Consider the following 19551-nt stretch of genomic DNA (forward strand, 5'->3'; position numbering starts at 1 on the left):
GGAAGCAGGCTCCCTGCTGAGCAGAGAGGCCGATGCGGGGCTCGATCCCAGGACTCTGAGATCAAGACCTGAGCCGAAGGCAGCGGCCTAACCCACTGAGCCATCCAGGCGCCCCAGGGTACATACGTTTTTGACAGGAAAGGAGCTCAGTTTCTTTCAAAAAGCTTCTTTCCCACGGCATTATTTTTGCCAAGTACTTCAAAATGTTCATTTTAAAGCTCAACAACTGGTATGCCTGGGTGCCTCAGTCAAGTGTCTGCTTTCAATTCAGGTCATGATCTTGGGATCCTGGGTTTGAGTCCCACATCTGGCTCCTTACTCAGCGGGGAGCCTGCTTTTGCCTCTCTGCCTGCCTTTCCCACTGCTTGTGTGCTCTCTCTCTCTCTCTGATAAATAATTAAATAAAATCTTCAAAAAAATCAAAATAAAACTCAAGAACTAAGCAGAGGAGTACCTGGCTGGAATAATGAGTAGAGCACCAGACTCTTGATCTTGGGATTGTGAGTTTGAACCTCCTGTTTGGTGCAGAGATTACTTAAAAACAAAATCTTTAGGGGCACCTGGGTGGCTCAGTGGATTAAGTTCTGACTCTTTTTTTTTTTTTTTTTTTTTTTGGACAGAGAGACACAGTGAGAGAAAGAACACAAGCAGGGTGAGTGGGAGAGGGAGAAGCAGGCTTCCCGCTGAGCAGGGACCCCCCCCCCCCATGCTGGGCTTGATCCCAGTACCTTGGGATCATGACCTGAGCCGAACACTTAACGACTAAGCCACCCAGGCACCCCAAGTGTCTGACTCTTGATCTCTGCTCAAGTCTGGATCTCACAATGGTGAGTTCAAGCCCCACCCTAGGGCTCTGTGCTGGGCATAGAGCCTACTTAAAAAAATAAAATAAAAACATAAAATAAAATAAAATAAAATCTTTTAAAAAACTAATCAGAGACTTTTCTCTATGAATTTCTGCTATAACAAATAGTAATGGCAAATATACACTACATTTTATAATAATGGTACTACCTCATGGGGTTTTGGTGAGGATTAAATAATTTGTTAATATGTACAAATTTCTTAACATAAGTTAGTACTCTACAAGTGTCTGCAGGTCACCCACTATTGCAAGCACTTTACATGCATTTTCACAACTTCATAAGGTAGGTATTACTCTTACTTCTTTTACAAATGAGGTCACTAAGTAACAGTAAAGTTACATGGGTCACATGGCTAGTAAGTCGCAAAACTGGATTTCAAGCCCAAGCTGGATTTCAAGTTCCAAAGCCCTTCTTCACTCAGACACACACACATACACACTTCTCAGACAGGAAAGAGAAGAGTTGCAGGAATTCCAAGGAAAGAAGCAAAGGTTAGCATTTCAAAATATTGCTGCAACACCCTATTTTGAAATGCACCAGAAAAGTAAGGTGGGGGGATGGATGGATGAAAGGATGAATGGCTGGAAATTCTGTGATAGAGGAAGTGTATTAAAATGTTAATGAGGGGCGCCTGGGTGGCTCAGTGGGTTAAGCCGCTGCCTTCGGCTCAGGTCATGATCTCAGAGTCCTGGGATCGAGCCCCACATCGGGCTCTCTGCTCGGCGGGGAGCCTGCTTCCTCCTCTCTCTCTGCCTGCCTCTCTGCCTGCTTGTGATCTCTCTGTCAAATAAATAAATAAAATCTTTAAAAAAAAAAATGTTAATGGGGGGGCCCCTGGGTGGCTCAGTGGGTTAAGCCTCTGCCTTCGGCTCAGGTCATGATCCCAGGGTCCTGGGATTGAGCCCCGCATCAGGCTCTCTGCTCAGCAGGAAGCCTGCTTCCCCTCCTCTCTCTCTCTCTCTCTCTGCCTGCCTCTCTGCCTACTTGTGATCTCTCTCTCTGTTGAATAAATAAATAAAATATTTTAAAAAATGTTAATGGGGTACCTGGCTAGCTCAGGTGGTGGAGCATGCAACTCTTGATCCCAGGATTGTGAGTTTGAGCCCCATGTTGGGTGTAGAGATTACTCAAAAAAATAAAATCTTTAAAAAAAATTTTTTAAATGTTAATGGTAGGATGGTGAGTATACAGGGGCTTGTAAAATTCTTTCAACTCATTTGATTCCCAGAACAACCCTGGTAAGGCAGATATTATGATGGAAATTGCATTTTGTGCAGGAGTTACATTATAAAGTAACATGTCAAGTAAAAAATCAAATATAAGAAAAATTAGTCACAAAATCCCCTCAAGTTGCCCTTAACTGTATACAAGCATACCATCTTCCATTGATCTAATAGCTTTTTTTCTCCATTGTTAGAAGAGGTTGATGTCTTCTTGGTTGAACTCCAGATGTAATAACTAGCTTGCATTTAGGGACTATATTGTACAAAAATATAAGGAAAGTATATTTAGACACTGAGATCCCATCCCATTTTCCGTAGCAAGATGCTCACATTATAAAATACTAAAGGGAGGGGCACCTGGGTGGCTCAGTGCGTTAAAGCCTCTGCCTTCAGCTCAGGTCATGATCCCAGAGTCCTGGGATCAAGCCCCGCATCAGGCTCTCTGCACAGCAGGGAGCCTGCTCCCCCTGCCTCTCTGCCTACTTGTGATCTCTCTCTGTCAAATAAATAAATAAAATCTTTAAAAAAAATAATAATAAAGGGAGGGGCACCTGGGTGGCTCAGTCAGTTGAGTGTCTGCCTCTAGCTCAGGTCATGATCCCTGGAGGCTGCTTCTCCCTTTCCCTCAGCCTGCCACTCCCCCGACTGTGCTCTTTCTCTCTCTGTCAAATAAATAAGTAACATCTTTCAATAAAATTTTAAAAAGGGCGCCTGGGTGGCTCAGATGGTTAAGGATCTGCCTTCGGCTCAGGTCGTGATCTCTGGGTCCCGGGATCGAGTCCCACGTCTAGCTCCTACCTCAGCAGGGAGTCTGCTTCTCCATCTCCCCATGCTTGTGCTCTCTCTGCCTCTCTCTCTCTCTCTCAAATGAATAAATACAAATCTTTAAAAAATTTTTAAGAAATACATAAAGGAAATGAGACTAACTGGAAACAGCAACTTCACACCATTCTTACACATTTCTCTGTGTCCCATAACCCCTTGGAAAGAATTAAAGGCAGCTTTGCATTTCAGTGGTTTTTCATTATCTCTTTCTCTCTCTTTCTCATACTTTTTGTGTTGATTTGTTTAATGTGAATACGCTAAATCGACGTATGTTTCAAATAATTATCATAATTTGAGGTTTCAAGTGACTTAGTCTAAATCACCAGGCAGCAAACCCCAATCAATCTGATTTCGATCACATTTTCCTTTAATTATATGACATCACATCCTCCCATTAACCAGATAGGATAACTGAGGTGATGTTTGCAAGCTCAAAATTAGGTGTTTGCCTGATCAGATCCAATCTAGGCAGATAGTAACTTCTCCTAGTGAAATTTTACTGCAGATCTAGAAAAATGTTAAAATTAGTCCACCTAGACCAGAGCTCAGCAAAGACATAAGGCACATGTCCTTGTTCTTGTGAAAGTGCTATCATATCTTTAATGACTATTGTCAAGACCTCTCATCCACAAGACTGAAAAATACCCTGAAAGTGAAAAAGTGATTTACCAAGTGGCACTACAGAGTAAATTGTTTCACATTTGTTAAGTTGTGAGAACACAAAAATGATACGTCGCTCAAACAGATGGAAGGGACAGTGGTATCAGCAACTTCATTTTTAAATATGAAATGTGACAACTATTGGTATATGACATCAAAGAAAAAAAATAAAGGTAGCCTCATGAAAATATGACCGCTATAAAATCAGCAAAACTGTAAAGTAGAAATAGCCACCATTTTGAGCACTCCAAACATTATCATAGTAAATCTTCAAATTATGAACCCCATTTTATAGATAAGGAAACTGAGATTCAGACAGACTAAGTAACTTTGATGAAAATCATATTTAGGAAATGACAGAGCCAGGACTTGATCCTAGGACTATTAGATCCACAGTTCATGTCCTTTCCAGAATATCATTCTGGACCTCAAATAATAAACCCTCCTTAGCAAGGGAATGAATTTTGAAAATATAGTATAACTATCTCTTACACAGTACATTTTTAGCTCTCAAAATTTAATAAAGTTTTTCCTCATACTTCATCTCATCTATATAAGAATATTTAAAATCAATAAAATGTAACCATTATGTATGTATATTGAATATACTGTACTAGAATGATGGTTCCTCAAGTGGAGGGTGGATTCATTCTCAGTGTTCTGTGGAGGAGGGCTTCAATTTATTCATGGGGCCCCATGGATGGTGGTGGTAGAGAGGGATGATTCCGGCTCCTACCCTGTACTACACTATATACTATCAATATCAGTAAAGGTCTCATTAAACTGCTGGAGGTAGGAATGGCAGATGTCTTGGGGAAAAAGGTATCTTAGGGGCACCTGGGTGGCTCAGTTGCTTAAGCCACTGCCTTTGGCTCAGGTCATGATCCCAGGGTTCTGGGATGGAGTCCTGCATTGGGCTTCTTGCTCAGCAGGGAGCCTGGTTCTCTCTCTGGCTCTGCCTGCCACTCAGCCTGCTTGTACTCTCTCTCTGACAAATAAATAAATAAAATCTTAAAGAAAAAAAAAGATATCTTAAGCCAAGGTAAAAGTGAAATTAAGGGGGCACTTGTGTGGCTCAGTCAGTTAAGTATCTGCCTTTGGCTCAGATCATGATCCCAGGGTCCTGGGTTTGAGCCCCATGTCAAGCTCTCTGCTCTGCGAGGAGCTTGTTTGTCCCTCTCCCTCTGCCCCTGCTTGTGTTCCCTCTCTCACAGTCTCTCTCTCTCTGTCAAATAAATTAAATCTTTAAAATAAAGATTTTTTTTAAAGTGAAATTAAGGTTTAAAAAAAAATCTCTAAATTTTTAAACAGAACCCAAAAAATAGCTGTTGGCTAAAAATCTGAAATGATAGTTATAATACCATAACTCCTCTCTATCTCTCAGCTAAGTTTTCAATAACAATCTTTACATGGGCAAATACAGAGTCCACCAGATATTTCCAAGTTCAATGTCAGGACTAGGACTAGGAATTAGTCTTGTCTTTTAATCCAATCTATTAATACTTGCACTTGATTCCCTCTAGCAACAAGAGCAACTTTATCATAAAGTCATAATTCCTGATGTATGTGGAAAGGTGATGCTGTTGAAGTACCATCAATAAAGCAGATGTTTCTCAGTGGTTGTGATTAATTTGTGCTGATCCTGATACCACCTTGCTCTTGTAACCAACATTTACATTTGCAAGATTGTAGAATTTGAGAGATGGCTTACTGGTATAATCTGTAACAATGGCAGAGGAAGAAGCTAACTGGGCTATATAAAGACTAAATCAATAGGACCACACAAACTACATATAAATTTGCAAAACAAAACTGCATTAAGGGCATAAAACTAAAGGGCATATTCTCATATTCCTAGTGGAAGGGCAATAGCCAAATAATCTGGGATTTTCCTTCCTTCTTCTTTATATTAAATAGTAGAATCCACATAAATATTTTTCAGAAAAGAAACCTAGTTTCATATGGTGAAGATTGAGTTGAATGACAGGTAAGAGATAACTATTATGCCATGGTTATTGCAAGGAAAGAGAAATGATTTAACTTTAAAAAAATTTTTTTTTTCTGGTTAAAATAAAGAACATGAAATTCTAAAACCATCCCCAAAGACTTTTACCGCCAGTATTGTCTGAACCCAATTCTAGGAGAGGTGGTAACTAGAGGTCTCCAAATGGGTCTCAGAACAAGACTCCTGGACAGACCTGGAATACATACACTGAACACAGAACCCTGATGCTTTCTCAAAGCTTTAACTTTTAAACAGCAGTTTTAATGTAAAATGTAATGTAATGTAATGTAATGCTGTTACTACTTCACAGTTTTACTGATGTAATTTAAAAGCCAAACCACAGTGAATATTGTTTCTAGATTAAAAAAAAAAAATCCAACACATGATAATATAATCATCTTATGGAATGCCTTGGGTGGCTCAGTACGTTAAGCGTCTGCCTTTGGCTCAGGTCATGACATCAGGGTCCTGGCATCAGGCTTCTTCCTCAGAAGGGAGCTTGTTTCTCCCTCTCCCTCTGCCTGCTGCTCCCCCTCCTTGTGCTCACTTTCTCTCTGACAAATAAATAAATAAAACCTTTATATATATATATATATATACATACATATATATATATATATACATACATATATATATATGATTATCTTATATGGTCATCTTTATTATTAAAATCTAAGCAAGTGACTCTCAAATCCTCTATATTTTACTAAAGAATTAAACAAGTTCTATGAAAGAAAGTATAGCAAATAAAGATGCCCCTAAGAGCAATGAATGTTTGGTGAGGTTTGATTCCTCTTCCACTGGAAAAATTGAAGCAGAAGCTAGTTGAACTCTGAAGTATCCTAGAGGGGGTTTCCCCATTAGGTTGGCGGTACAACTGTCTGATGCTCTTTCCGGTAGAAGGCTGAGAAAACATTCCAGAAAATCAAATTATATTATGAACCTGACATCTCTTAGAACTTTCAGACCTCTAATAAATATTTTTAAAATTCCTTCATTTAAAATACTTAACATGGTGTTTACAAAAGCATTATCATAGGGGCGCCTGGGTGGCTCAGTGGGTTAAGCCGCTGCCTTCCGCTCGGGTCGTGATCTCAGGGTCCTGGGATCGAGTCCCGCATCAGGCTCTCTGCTCAGCAGGGAGCCTGCTTCCTTCTCTCTCTCTCTCTCTCTGCCTGCCTCTCTGTCTACTTGTGATCTCTCTCTGTCAAATAAATAAATAAAATCTTAAAAAAAAACAAAAACAAAAACAAAAGCATTATCATAAAGAAGGGGAATAAGGAAAAAAAAAATTGGGAGGAAAATAATCGCCCAAACTCTTGAAAAAGATCTGATTTGATCAATTAACAGCCTTCCTCATCCTCATGCCCATGGTCCTCGCTTGTCATATGCTTAGACAAATCATGTCAGTTGTCCCTTTTGCTCTAGGCAATGTTAGTAAGAAACTCACTGGGCATTAGTGACAACGGTTCATTAGTTGGCACAGTGGGCTCCAATGAGGTGCAACTAACCTGGGCTGCTTCCCAGAGGCGCTGCCTCCCAGGTGGAGCTTGAGAGCAAAGAGAACATTCAGGGTTTGGGGTTGTTCTGGCGCTGACCACAAAGCTCTCTGCGATACCAGGTGCACGCCGTTTGCAAAAAAGGGTAACTGCAAAATGTGTTGTTGATCTTTGGGAGAAAACTGAGTCTCTCTTACCATGCATGTGTCTAGAGGAGAGAATGGAAGGGATGGAGTGAGGAAAAGAAGCAAAACCCTTCTTCAAAAAAGGCGTGCACTGCAGCCCCTCTTGCAGATCCGGGGAAGGAGAATTCCAAATGCCAAGTCCGCTGAAGAGGTAGCGGTCAGGGGCCGGGAGACCTTGCGGCGCCTTGGCGGCCGGGCGAACAGGCCTGGGTTGGCGATACTTGGGACTGTCCACCACCCAGGCCGGATCTCCGCAGTCCTCACAACCCATCCTCCTTTTAAGGCTCGCCAGGGCTGTGGCCTTAACTAGAACATAGTAAATTTCCTCTTGGTTTCCCAGAGATCCCAGGCTGGGGCTTCCAGGCCGCCCAGGTCCACACGGCGGGGACTTGTTTCGCGTGGCGAGCTTCCCTAAGTGCCTGCAAGTGGGGCGCCGCGGGAGAGGGCCGGGAGGAGAGTCCCCACTGCGCCCTCCGCTGCCCCGACTCCTGCAGCGGGTACATTTACAGATGGGTTTTCTCCCTAATTATTTCAAATTCTCTTCTTCTCCCCCTTCAGACAGGGGGAGCTGGAGTCCCGCAGGCCGAGCCCTCGTGCCTTGCGCAAAGGTGGACCCAGAGTGGGAGGGATGGGGAGGTACCCACGGGGACCGACTGCGGACATCGGAGCGCTGTGGATGGGCCGCTGACCTGCAGGGTAAGGGGAGGTGTGGGCCCGGAATTTCCGCCTTGCTTCTTCCCCTCCCAAATCACGCGGCAAAAAGGAAGAGTAGCCCTCGGTCGCCGCAGAACCGCGCAGTGTTGGGCTAGCCGCGCTCACGCCGGTTGGGGCTCAGGGGACTTCAGCTCCTCGGAAACGCCCCAGGGTCTAGGTCTTCCGTCTTCCCGGAGCTGAATCCCGCTGCGCCCAGCGCTTCTTTGGGTTTGTCTTTTTTCTTTTCTCTGCTCTTCCCAGCCTTGCTTGCCCCGTGGTTTGCTATTTCCTTTCCTCAAATGAACATCCTTCCTAGCTGGAGAACACTTTTTCGTCCTCTGAGCACTTCCATAGCTTACACTTGGGCTGCTGAGTTACCTTGGGGCAGTCACAGAACCTTCTGGGGCTGTGTGAAAAGAGGTGAGGGTGTTCTGGAGGACTGTTTTTCTGAAAATACTTCTGAAATTCAGCCCCCAGGGAGAGGGGGGACTCAGACAAGGGAATGAAAGTGTTCCCTTCTCCTCCCCAACTTGGCACTGATGGGAAGAAGCTGTATGCCTAAACATCTGGAAAAGAAGAACCTGGGTATGGGTTTTATGTTAAAATAGGGAAGGGGATTAATGTAATTCTTATTCTGAGAAATTCTGTTATAAGACACCCCCTTGGGAAATAAAAAAATAAGATGACAATGCTTTCTTATGACCTCATGGGTGATTTTGCAACATTTCTTTTCAAATCTTGTTCTGCACACCCACCCTCCTTGGCTGGTCTTGCTCCTGAGGAACAGAAAATGGCCCCCTGTACATTCCTAAGAGGGCAAGGGGTGGGGGTGGTGATGGTTAAGAGAGAAGTTGGCTCTGGGTGCCACCTGCCAACCTTTGGAAGGACGTAAAGGGAGGAGGGTCTTTTCTGTGAGTTTAGGTTCTGGCTACCTTTAATTCACCCCGGAGTCCATGTCTTGTGCTAATGGGCATCTGTCAGTGAAGAGCTCCTGTTTCCCTACTTGCCTCAGTTGGTGGAAGCAAAGGGGCAAACAGCAAAGTGGACCACTCAGCCAGAAAGAAACATACCAGGTCTCTGGAGCTGGCCTGAGGGTCAGGCCCAAGTTATGGTGGAAGGACTCAGAACCAGGAGGAGACTCCATTTTCTAAAAGTCCGTTCTGATTAGCCTCTTTTGCTCCATTCTTCCAGGCAGCAAGGGACTGGAATAGGTTCTGTGACTCCTCTTAGAAAAACCCACTTTTTACACCTAAAATCGAGTTTTTCAAAACCAAACCAAATACTGTTGGTGTTTGGAACAGAGTTGTTCCTCTGTCCAGAAGCCATTAAAAATACCAAGTAAACTCCTTACATTCCCTTAGCTCCTTAGAGTTTATAAAACATTTTTCACTGACACCAACTCATCTAATCCTGCAAGCCCAAGCATCAGGTGGACTCCTCATTCTCATTGTAGCAGTAAAGAAATAGAGACTCAAAGACACCAAGCAGCTTGTCCAAGGTCACAGTCATGAAATACCTATCCCTGATTGAAACCCTTTCTACAAGGCTTCTCTCATCCATTTCTTCCCATTATCCGCTCCCATGAAATAGGCCCCCCACCCCCTCATGACTGGGCCTGGGCACCCTGAGAATGTTCTTCCAACATCCCCCCAAACCCTCAAAGGGGAGAACATTGACTGATTCAGGCTGCAGTGTGCCACCATCACAGACAAAAGTAGAGTCCAATGGACACATGGCTTTGGAACTGCCTTTCAGATCACATTCTCTTCTGGACAGTTCTTCAAGGAACCCACATTAAAACACACCCCCCACCCATCAATCTTTCATGTTCCCCTCACTGCCAAGACTCTCCCTATAAACCATGTAAAATAAATAACCTCAGATATAATTCTTTTTTTTTATTTTATTTTTTATAAACATATATTTTTATCCCCAGGGATACAGGTCTGTGAATCGCCAGGTTTACACACTTCACAGCACTCACCATAGCACATACCCTCCCCAGTGTCCATAATCCCACCCCCCTCCCAACCCCCCTTGCCCCATCAACCCTCAGTTTGTTTTGTGAGATTAAGAGTCACTTATGGTGGGGCGCCTGGGTGGCTCAGTGGGTTGAGCCGCTGCCTTCGTCTCAGGTCATGATCTCAGGGTCCTGGGATCGAGTCCCGCATCGGGCTCTCTGCTCAGCAGGGAGCCTGCTTCCCTTCCTGTCTCTCTGCCTGCCTCTCTGCCTACTTGTGATCTCTGTCTGTCAAATAAATAAATAAAATCTTTAAAAAAAAAAAGAGTCACTTATGGTTTGTCTCCCTCCCAATTCCATCTTGTTTCATTTACTCTTCTCCACCCCCTTAACCCCAGATGTTGCATCTCCTCTCCCTCATATCAGGGAGATCATATGATAGTTGTCTTTCTCCGATTGACTTATTTCGCTAAGCATGATACCCTCTAGTTCAGATATAATTCTTAATAGCAACCAAGTCCATGTTTCCTCGTCACTAAATTTTATTGCTTCCCAATCTTTAAGACAAATTTCCCATGGGACTCTGGCCCTTTCAGAAGACAGGTCGAGGAAGCGGCTTTTCCAAGATTCTACATGGATGCCCCAGGCCCTGATGGTGAGCAAGGGTGTCAGGGTGTTCAGAGACTTTGAGACAAGGAGTGGCCTCAGAGGGTTGGAGCTGGACGCTAGGAGACAAAACCGGTAAGTTTTCCATCTGCTCGTCGCCCCCTACAGGCCACATCCGCCATGGCAGGGAGAGCCCATCATAGTCCGTGCAAGTATGTTGGTGTAGCCTAGGTTCGCATTTCCCTGGACCTGAAGATACACCCATTCCCAGAGGAACTGCGCGCGGGGACTCCACTCAGGCACTCAGTCCTGGGGAAGTTCTAAGGACTACAGGCCTCGGAACTGGATTCACTTTCTAGAAATGAGTGCTGGAGGACGTGGAAACTAGTTTAAATTCGTGTGTATCCGAAAGCTAAAATTCTCCCCCATAAAAACCAACCCGCTTCCTTTTTTAAAAAAATTACAAACAAATCTGCCTAAGTGGAATAAAAAGCAGATATCAGTCGTGTTGCCTTTAAATCTCAATGTAAAGGGGGATTTCCGTGTCTTTCACCGCTGGTGCCCGCGTTCACATCAAATGTGAGTTTCAAGCACACACACCCCCATACCAAATGCTTGCGTTCATTATACATAGTTGTATTTTCCCCTTCTGCTCTAAACCTTCGTGGCTTAACAAGCTTAAACCAAAAAGAGCTTTTCAAAGGGGTACAGCCAGATCTATCTCCAAGACATCTGCCAGCACTTTAAACAGCCGCCGTCCCGTTTGGGGTCTGGATCTGGGAGACTCCTATTCTCCAAGAAATAAAGGAAGGGGACCATCTCCAGGCTCTAGTTCAAGGTTGTGAAGTGACTAGAAGGAAAGTTGCTGGCGGATCACTCCTCTACTCCCTGCAGCCTAATGCAGCGCTGGAAAAAGCCCCGCGGATCTCAAGCGGCGGCTTGTGGCCGAGTGTCAGGCTGCGGGCTCAGGCTCGGCCGGTATTGCTGCTATGCGTGGAAATATGAGCGAGTAATTTTATAAGTAACAAAGGATCAGGGATGGAATGAGGCCTCTGTTATCCAATGTCATTTAGAAGCCTTGGATCAGCAGCTTCTTGAGGCTAAAAGTGAATTCAAGAAGCCCTGCCTTTCCCTTTTCCCAGGGGTGTCAGCTAAAATTAGAAATAACCTCTATGTGTTTGCACAAATCATGTACCATTTGCTGTTTGTGTAAAAACCGATTAGCCAGACACAACTGTGAAACAACTTGTTACTTTTATAGCTGCAACACACAAACAAATTTAGATCCGTTTAGTTTTCCTTGTAAAAGGAGATTAGAAGGGACTCGCCCTGAGACTGTGGGGTCCATAATCTCTTCTCCGTGAAGGTTACTGTTGCGCCTCTCCGCCGAGGTTGATTATCAGGTTCCTGTTTATCAAGTTAAACTATCTCACCCCCGGCAGCTTGTTTTATTTTAGGACCCTGATCCAGGAGTAATGTTTACTCAGGACACAATAATGTTTACTGTTTACCAGGAAAACAGATTCGGTATTTTCGAGGACGTGGTTTTCAAAGCGACTCCCTAGCCCAGGCCGACAGCAAAGGAATAAAGCTCGGATCCGAAGCCGGATGGCATCTCCACGACCAAGAGCCGAGGTGGACGCCACCGACAGGGACTGGCCGTGTTTTGCAAGCAGGACGCGCATAGGGCCGAGCTGGCAGCATTGCTACCGGTTCCGGTATAAAAAAGCGATTTCGCATAAGTAATTGTAACAGCTAAATTAATTACAAAATAATTAGAATTGATGCCATTTGAGGATATGTTGGTGGTGAATGGGAAACGGCCTTCCGCGTCTAGACGTTTTATTTCTACCTTAATACTTTAAAGGTTGCAACAGCTGAAACGCACATTAAAAATAATCTACGGGGACATCTCCCCATTCCTGCCCTATGATCTCTCATTTCCCACTAATCTAGACTGTGGTTTGCTTTTTAAAGATTTGAAAAGAGGGGAATAAAGGTAAAGGGGAGGGGTGATGTGCACCTGTTTTTAAAAGGGTGTTAAGGTTCCTATTCCTTGGCCTTCCAAAACACTGTGGGTTGAGGAGAGAGGAGGCATTGGTAGGAATCCTTCAGGAATCAAAATTATGTTGTGGATTTATTATTGCCATAAGAAAAGAAATATCTTACTTGAAAATATTCTGAAAGAAAAAAAATTATGTGTTATTGATCAGATTAATATAGATAATACATTTTCACTGCAAAAATAAAACTGCCATAACATACATTTAAAAATTAACTGTGTTTATTTACCATTTCCACTTAAGGAATGAAAAGAAATAATTTTAAAAATGTAAGATTCAAGTGCTAAAATGGAGGATGTTTGTAATTTACATTCTTTTGAAAGGATAATTGAAATGACCACGAACTCTCATTATGGAAGACAAAAGTCTGGTATTTAAAAAAAAATATTAAAAGATTGTGTGGTTGTTTAGACTTAAGTTGTTTTTTTTTTTTTTAAATGGAAGCTTATTTTATCTATAGAAATATCTGGTCAGACTTAATGGATTGGTATGAATGAGATCATCACCCACATCCCAATTTTGTGTGAAAACTAAAAGAAAAATATTAATATGATTTAAATTAGGCATATTCTTTCCTTTCTTCAATTAAATTTTTCTTACATTGCAATCATGCATAGCTAAGTTTAAAAGGGTCATTATTTGAAACTCCTTGAATTTCTGGTAAAGATAAAATACAAATACAATTTTAAAATATTGCCGTTTACCTCAGACATCTAAATAAAACACTAGGGTGAACATTTTAAAAATTTATTTACAAAGTTGTGTACAACACGATGGAATAACATTTAGAATACCATATATATTCATTCATATATAAACAGACTTCTATAATAGAATGACACTTTTCGCCTTTTGAAAATTTTTATATTTAAAATCTCCCAACGTCTCTATACATTTTTTTCTCACATAAAACTGCGGAGAGTGAACCTTCAAAAAAAATGAAAGTTCAGAGCTCTAAATCTACTGAATTTGTTTTTTCTTAAAAAAATAAGAACCCCAAAAGGAAAGTCAATAATTTTTATACAAATATGTACAAAGATTTCCCTCCCATCCCTACGGTACAGAGAGCAGGAGCCGTCGGGGTACATTTTTGGAAAATTCGGTTTTCGGTTTTACCTGTACCGCAAGCTATTCCCGGCGGGCGTGCGGTGAGAGTTTGCTCCGCCAGCCTAGGTGTGCGCGAGGGGGTGGAGGCCGCCGAAGGTCGGTGTTGAGGGGTCGCGGGGGAGGAAATGGAGGAGAAGCAGAGTCCGGGATTGGGCAGGGGGGCCGGGCCCGGGGCGGGGCGCGCAAACTAGAAGTGCAGCCACCACCCGGCCCTCGGTCCCGGCCACCGGCGCGTCCCTATTGAGCGGGCCACTTTGCTTGCGCTGCAGCGGCGGCAGCAGCGGCGGCCGAGGCTGCGGGCTGCAGGAACTGTCCAGAGAGCGGCACGCTCAGGATGGGCGCGATGGTGGCCGTCGTCCGGCTCAGCGATAGCGGCTGATGCGTGGCCATGAGCGCCGCGGACTGCACGGTGCCCGGCGGCCGTAGAAAGGACTGCGCCGCGCTGCCGCCTCCGGTGCCCCCGGTGCCCCCAGTTACCCCCGCGCCCCCAGCGCCCGCTGCCGAGCCCCCGGGCGCCGCGGGGCCCCCGCCGATGATGTTTTCGATGCTGAACGACGGCCGCGCGCTCGGCTCGGACTTGATCAGCGACGCCGTGGTGCCCGCAGCGCCCGCCGTGCCCGCGGCGGCCGCGGCGGCGCCCAGGCTGTTGAGCTGCAGCTGCAGGCCCGGGCCGAGCTGTGAGCCGAAGGCGGCCGCTTTGCGGCCCAGCTCGCCCGAGGGCAGCAGCGGCACCGCGGGCGGCAACACGGGTGCCACCGGCGGCAACGCATAGGGGTACTGGAGCGCCGCCGCCGCGGCGGCGGCGGCCGCGGCAGCCGGGTGAGAGTAGGCGCCTGCCGCGGCCGCGGGGTGCAGGCCGTAGGGGCGGCCGTAGGGCCCCGCGGCGCCTGCGGCCGCCGCTAGGCTGTAAGCGCCGAAGCTCTGCATCATGAGCGCCGTCTGCTCGCGCAGGTGCTCCTGCTGGTGGCGCTTGAAGCGCTTCCGGCGCCGCAGGAAGCTGCCGTTGTCGAACATGTCCTCGGACTGCGGGTCCAGGGTCCAGTAGTTGCCCTTGCCTGGGTTGCCCGGCTCGCGGGGAATCTTGACGAAGCAGTCGTTGAGCGAGAGGTTGTGGCGGATACTGTTCTGCCAGGCGGGGAACTTCTCCCGGTAGTAGGGAAAGCGGTTGCTAATGAACTCGCAGATACCGCTCAGGGTCAGCTTCTTCTGCGGACTCTGCAGGATAGCCATAGTGATGAGCGCGATGTACGAGTAGGGAGGCTTCACCAGACTGTTCTTGGGCTTACTGGGGGCCAGGCCTCCCGTTGCACCGCTGCCGGAGCCCGGCCCGCCACCGCTCCCGCCGCCCTCCTCGCCGCCAACGCCGCCCTTGCAGCCGTCAGGTTCGGAAGCGCCCGCCTCGCCGCCCGGCCCAGCCCCGGCTCCAGTTGCCTCTTTGGGCAATGCCAGAGGCTGTTGGTGCGGCGGCTGAGGCTGCCCATGGTGGGGTGCCGCGGGCGTCACCTCGTCCGCCTCGTCCAGGCGCAGCTCCGGCGGCCCCACGGGGCTCTCGCAGCCCGCGTCGCTGTCCTTCTCCTCCAGCCCGTCGTCGCCCTCGCCCACCACATCGATGTCCACGTCCTCGGCCGTCAGCACCGTCTGGCCGGACATGTCGCTGGCGCTGCCGCCGCCGGAGAGGGTCATCCCTCCTCGGGGTTGGTGGCAGCGGCGGGGAAGGATCGGCGGACGATGGCAGTCGTCAGGGGCTACCGCCGAGCTCCGGGGAAGGGGGTTTGAGTGCTCCCGAAAGATGGGAGACTGGGAAAGGGGAGGGGACGTAGATGGTTCGGGGCCCTCCCGGCTTGGCTCACACTCGGCAGCCCGGCATCGCGCGGCGCGGGCACTGCCGTCTGCCCCCCGCGGCCGCGCTCCTCAAACTCTTGCTGTCCCTGCGCTCGGTACTAGGCGCTCGATGCCGCTCCGGGCCACGGCGGCTTCTCCACGCCGCGCCCCCTCACTTCGGCCGCGTTCCTCGGCCTCTGGCCCGGGCGTGGGGAGCAAGAGCTGTGCAGACGGGCGCGGGACGCCGGGCGCCGAGCAGCTCCGGAGGGCGCAGGAAGGGGCAACGGGGGGAGGGGGGGTGTCAGGGACGCCAGGCCCCCGTAGTCGAAAGTCCCGTTTTAAGGACTGGCCTGATAGATTACTTTCTACTTAAAGATCCAGCGGGAGGCGGGGCCACGTGACCGCGCGTGACGTCAGGGCCGCCGCGGAGCCGGCCAAACTCAAGTTGGTTCTGGGAATTGTCAACAAAGGGACAAGGGACGCGCCACTCAGCGCAGTACGGTGCGCCAGCATCCCGCTGGCTCCGAGGGCGTCCTGGCCCGCCCCCGGACCCCAGTCTAGGCTGGAACCCCGCGCGGGGTCAAGGGAGCCTCTGGGTGTGAGTGCTGGAGGGTGGGTGTGAGCGAGTGTGGGCGTGGGCCTGGGAGCGTCCTCAAGACCCGGCAGTTCTCGCTGCTCTGCCCTCCCTGCTCCCTCTCCCTTCCCCCTTCTCCCTTTCGCCAACACTCCTTAGGCTGGGACTGGGCAACGTAGAACGAGATTCCCATTCCCGCCCCCCCTCTTTTTTAAAGAAAAACTTAGTAGTCTCTGTTCAGTTTTTTTGGATTTGATTCTTTTTAGCTCTTGGGTAAGGGCTGCGTACCCGGCTCCGTTTTGCTAATTAGACTTCAAACCCCCTCCTGCCTCACTGCTCACTAGGCGGAGACACCTACTGAGGGGACAAGTATCCTTTCCCCCCAAAGCCAAACCACCCGACCTGTCTTTGCTTTCCCCGCTCGATGTGGGCGTGTTATATATATATTGCACCCTCCCCCCGCACCCCGCGCGGCCACAACAGCATCAGCTGGGGTTCCCGAAGGTCAGAAAATAGTTATTGATTAATCTATTAGAATAGTTGCCGAGAGAAATAAAAACGACGTAAAATAACAGTGAACCTATAAATAAAGAGGCTGTAACTAGCTGCTGGGAGTTGTTAAACGACTTAACATGTGAAAAAGTCGGAAATGAGGCGCTGGGGAAGGAGCCGGGACTCAGCGGCCTGGGTAAGTCGAGTGGAGCCGAGGGGAGGCTTCCGGGCCTCTATGTTAGACGCTGCGCTCGGGCTGGGACGGCAGAATGACGCCGGGAGCTCGGATGTGACTTCCCGGGCCGTGGTGCCCAGCCTCTTGGGAGCGAGGGGAGGCCTCGGGTCTGCGGGAGGGCTAGGCTCTCAGTTGCTGCTAACTAACGTGGATTCTCTCCTCTTAAGGCTTAGGTAAATCCTCCAAGATTTAACTTCCGCGCAAACCAGTAGCAGAGCGGGTGGAGGAGGCGAGGATGCGGCTAGTACACACCGAGTTTCCTTGGCGAGGAAAACCATTGGTGGTAGGAAAGGCTACTGGGGATTTAACTGGAATTGGGGGTGGGGGATTGCAAACCGACCACGGGTGCGTGGCATTACCCGTGCGCTCGGGCCTCGCACCTCGGAACAGTGCTCCTGACCGGGTGAGTCTGCGATGGGCCACCTCTCTTAAGTTTTAGGCCGACTGAAAGCTAGCTGCAAGCGCCTGCCGTGTGTGGCCGGGCTCCTTGAACCCAAGCCCTGCCTGTCCGCTGAGTCCTGGGAGGAGAAGGCTGAGAGGTGAGAGAGGAAATAGTTGGTGAAATATTTACAGAAGGCTCGAGGAATCCGATTTAATTCTTGGTGGACAGTGGTGCTTCTGATTCCCTTAGTCTGTGTCTCTCACCTACGATTCCCTCAGTCCTTGGCCTAGGGGAAAAAAAATCCGTAAACTTACTTCATTATAGGCAGTGAGACACACAGATTGACTTTAATCTTCATTAGATAATATTCTGGATATAATACTAGTCCATTGGATCTCCGTTTCGCAGAAAGTTCTGGTTTGTGCCGGGGATAGGGGGGGCGGTGGCAGTTACTCCATCCTGAGACAACAGCGAAACTCCACAAAGTTTTTTTTTTGTATCAAAACCATTCCCCGTTGTACCGACCCTAAAATGCATCTCTGAGTTGATTTCCGCAGCTGCACCTTTTTGTGGCCCCGCAGGTCCGAACCGTTTGCAATGCCATCTAGACGGCCCTCGGACGCGAGCGGCGCGAGGTGGCAGCCCACCACTGCACCCGGCTGCAGAGGTCGAGGCTGCAACTCTCCGAGCAACCCAACAATTACAAAAGGAAGGTCGGAAGGATAAAAAAAGAACCCGAAATTTAAAATTCAGAAATTACTTTTGAGCAGTTTCTGTGGTCCAGCTGCAGTGAGAGGCGCGGGCCGCAAGCCCTATCGCAGCCCAAGAGGCTGGACCCGCGTGGCCGCGTGCCGTGTATGTGTGTGTGCGTGCGTGTGTGTGCGCACGTGTGCGTGCGCGGGAGTGTAGCGGCTTCGGGGGCTGCCCTCAGTAGTCCTCTGAAAGTAGCCTCCAAATGAGCCTAATTTCGATTCTGCTGCCCTCCGGAGCTGGGTCTCAGGACTCCCTCGGTGCTGCCGGTCGCTGCCTCGCTCTCCCTCGGCCGAGACCTGGCCTGGTCCGTCCATTCCCCGATGTCTCATTGGAACCTCCCTGGGGGAAGGGGTGGGGGATGAACAACTCCCAGCCGCCAGTTCCATTTGTTGCTCTTTTTTCATTCGACACAATAAAAGTCAAATTAATTGATTCATACCATTAATTACGGCGCGTAGCGTGAAAAGCAACGCTTCCCCTCGGTTAGAGATCTATTGTGCTAATCTCTTGTTCAATCAGTGTTACCATCTGATGCCGGGTCTGGCCCTTACAGAAACTTTTCGACTCGATTAGCTCAATGATGAGACGTTGCAGGACCTACTGGCTGCGGCCGCGACGTCCATCGCCAGCACCGGCCCAACCGCTTAATATCGATTTCCAGCGGAGGCAGCGGATTTTCCCGCGATCACTCTCGACTGGGGAAACCCGCCACCGTTCTCCCCCTTCCGGGCGGACAGGACCACCAGCGCAACCTCCCGGGGCCGGAAGGAGGCAAAGCGGCAGCCCCGGTGGGAGGCCGGAAGGTTCCCGCAGTTCCCACTGCAGGACGCCGCCCGGGCGGAAGGGCCAGAGCCCATACCGGTGCAGGGACCTGCCCTACGCTGACTAGATTTGGGGCTAAGTAAATCCTGTTTGCCGCGTAATTGCAGTTTGCTGCTAAGAGCCCACAAATAGTCAGATACTCCCAAACTTCAGGACAGAGCGAGACTGAAGAAGCGACACAGCTAAGAAAGAGACATTAGTGAGGGGAAGAAAAATGTGATAGAGGGAATGGAAATATTGGGGGGAGGGAGAAATGTGGATAAATATATTCTGGGTTGCAGAGGGTTACTGGGGGAGATGGAAAGAAGGAGGAGTACACACACAAAATTATATGAGTGAGAGTAACTACTTGGGTCACAAAAAGCAAACTCCACTGGAGGGATTTAAAGAAGATGGCACCCAGCTGTCTCACTCATTAAAAGGTTTGAAACGTTTCAGCCAAAGGAGAAGGGAATAAGCATCCCTCTCTTTCTCCTGGGGCCCGCAGAGTCTGTGGTACCCAGGTGGGGCAGCCACCCGGACGGGAGCTGTCGAGGGCGATTGGTGGTGGTGGTGGAGGCGAACGAGTTTCCAGGAACAAGAAACAAGAAAAGTGGAGTCCGGATCGATAAAATGGAAATTGAGACGTCTTGGGGGAGGGGCGATTTAGTGTGTTCTGGGGGGGGGGGGTGAGATGGGGGTGGGGGGAAGTTGAATGGAACAATTTATGGCGGAGAAGAGGAAGTTAATTACAATTCAATCTGAGTTCTTAAGTGGTCAACACGGGAGGAGGGGCACGGA

General features: G+C 48.2%; 1 protein-coding gene and 1 long non-coding RNA gene across 3 annotated transcripts; one reads left to right on the forward strand and one right to left on the reverse strand.

Annotated features, from left to right (window-relative positions):
• Nucleotides 1-13362: 13362 nt before the first annotated feature.
• Nucleotides 13363-15843, reverse strand: FOXD3 (forkhead box D3). Its single transcript, XM_047723567.1, has one exon. It carries the CDS (start codon nucleotides 15373-15375, stop codon nucleotides 13930-13932), a length of 1446 nt encoding a protein of 481 aa, XP_047579523.1. The 5' UTR covers nucleotides 15376-15843; the 3' UTR covers nucleotides 13363-13929.
• Nucleotides 15844-15995: 152 nt separating this feature from the next.
• LOC125098291 (uncharacterized) lies at nucleotides 15996-18361 on the forward strand. 2 transcript variants are annotated; one of them, XR_007126783.1, is made up of 5 exons: nucleotides 15996-16456; nucleotides 16731-16775; nucleotides 16982-17097; nucleotides 17248-17353; nucleotides 17778-18361. It is a non-coding gene; the product is annotated as an uncharacterized LOC125098291 (long non-coding RNA). The 2 variants fall into 2 exon arrangements; XR_007126782.1 differs by having other exon boundaries at nucleotides 15996-16775.
• The last annotated feature ends 1190 nt before the right edge of the window (nucleotides 18362-19551 follow it).

Source organism: Lutra lutra, chromosome 4, assembly GCF_902655055.1.
Source record: "Lutra lutra chromosome 4, mLutLut1.2, whole genome shotgun sequence".
Lineage (NCBI taxonomy): Eukaryota > Metazoa > Chordata > Mammalia > Carnivora > Mustelidae > Lutra > Lutra lutra.

Excerpts from the sequence above, each read along its gene's own strand:
- FOXD3 (XM_047723567.1), bottom strand. The coding sequence starts at position 15,375 with ATGACCCTCTCCGGCGGCGGCAGCGCCAGCGACATGTCCGGCCAGACG.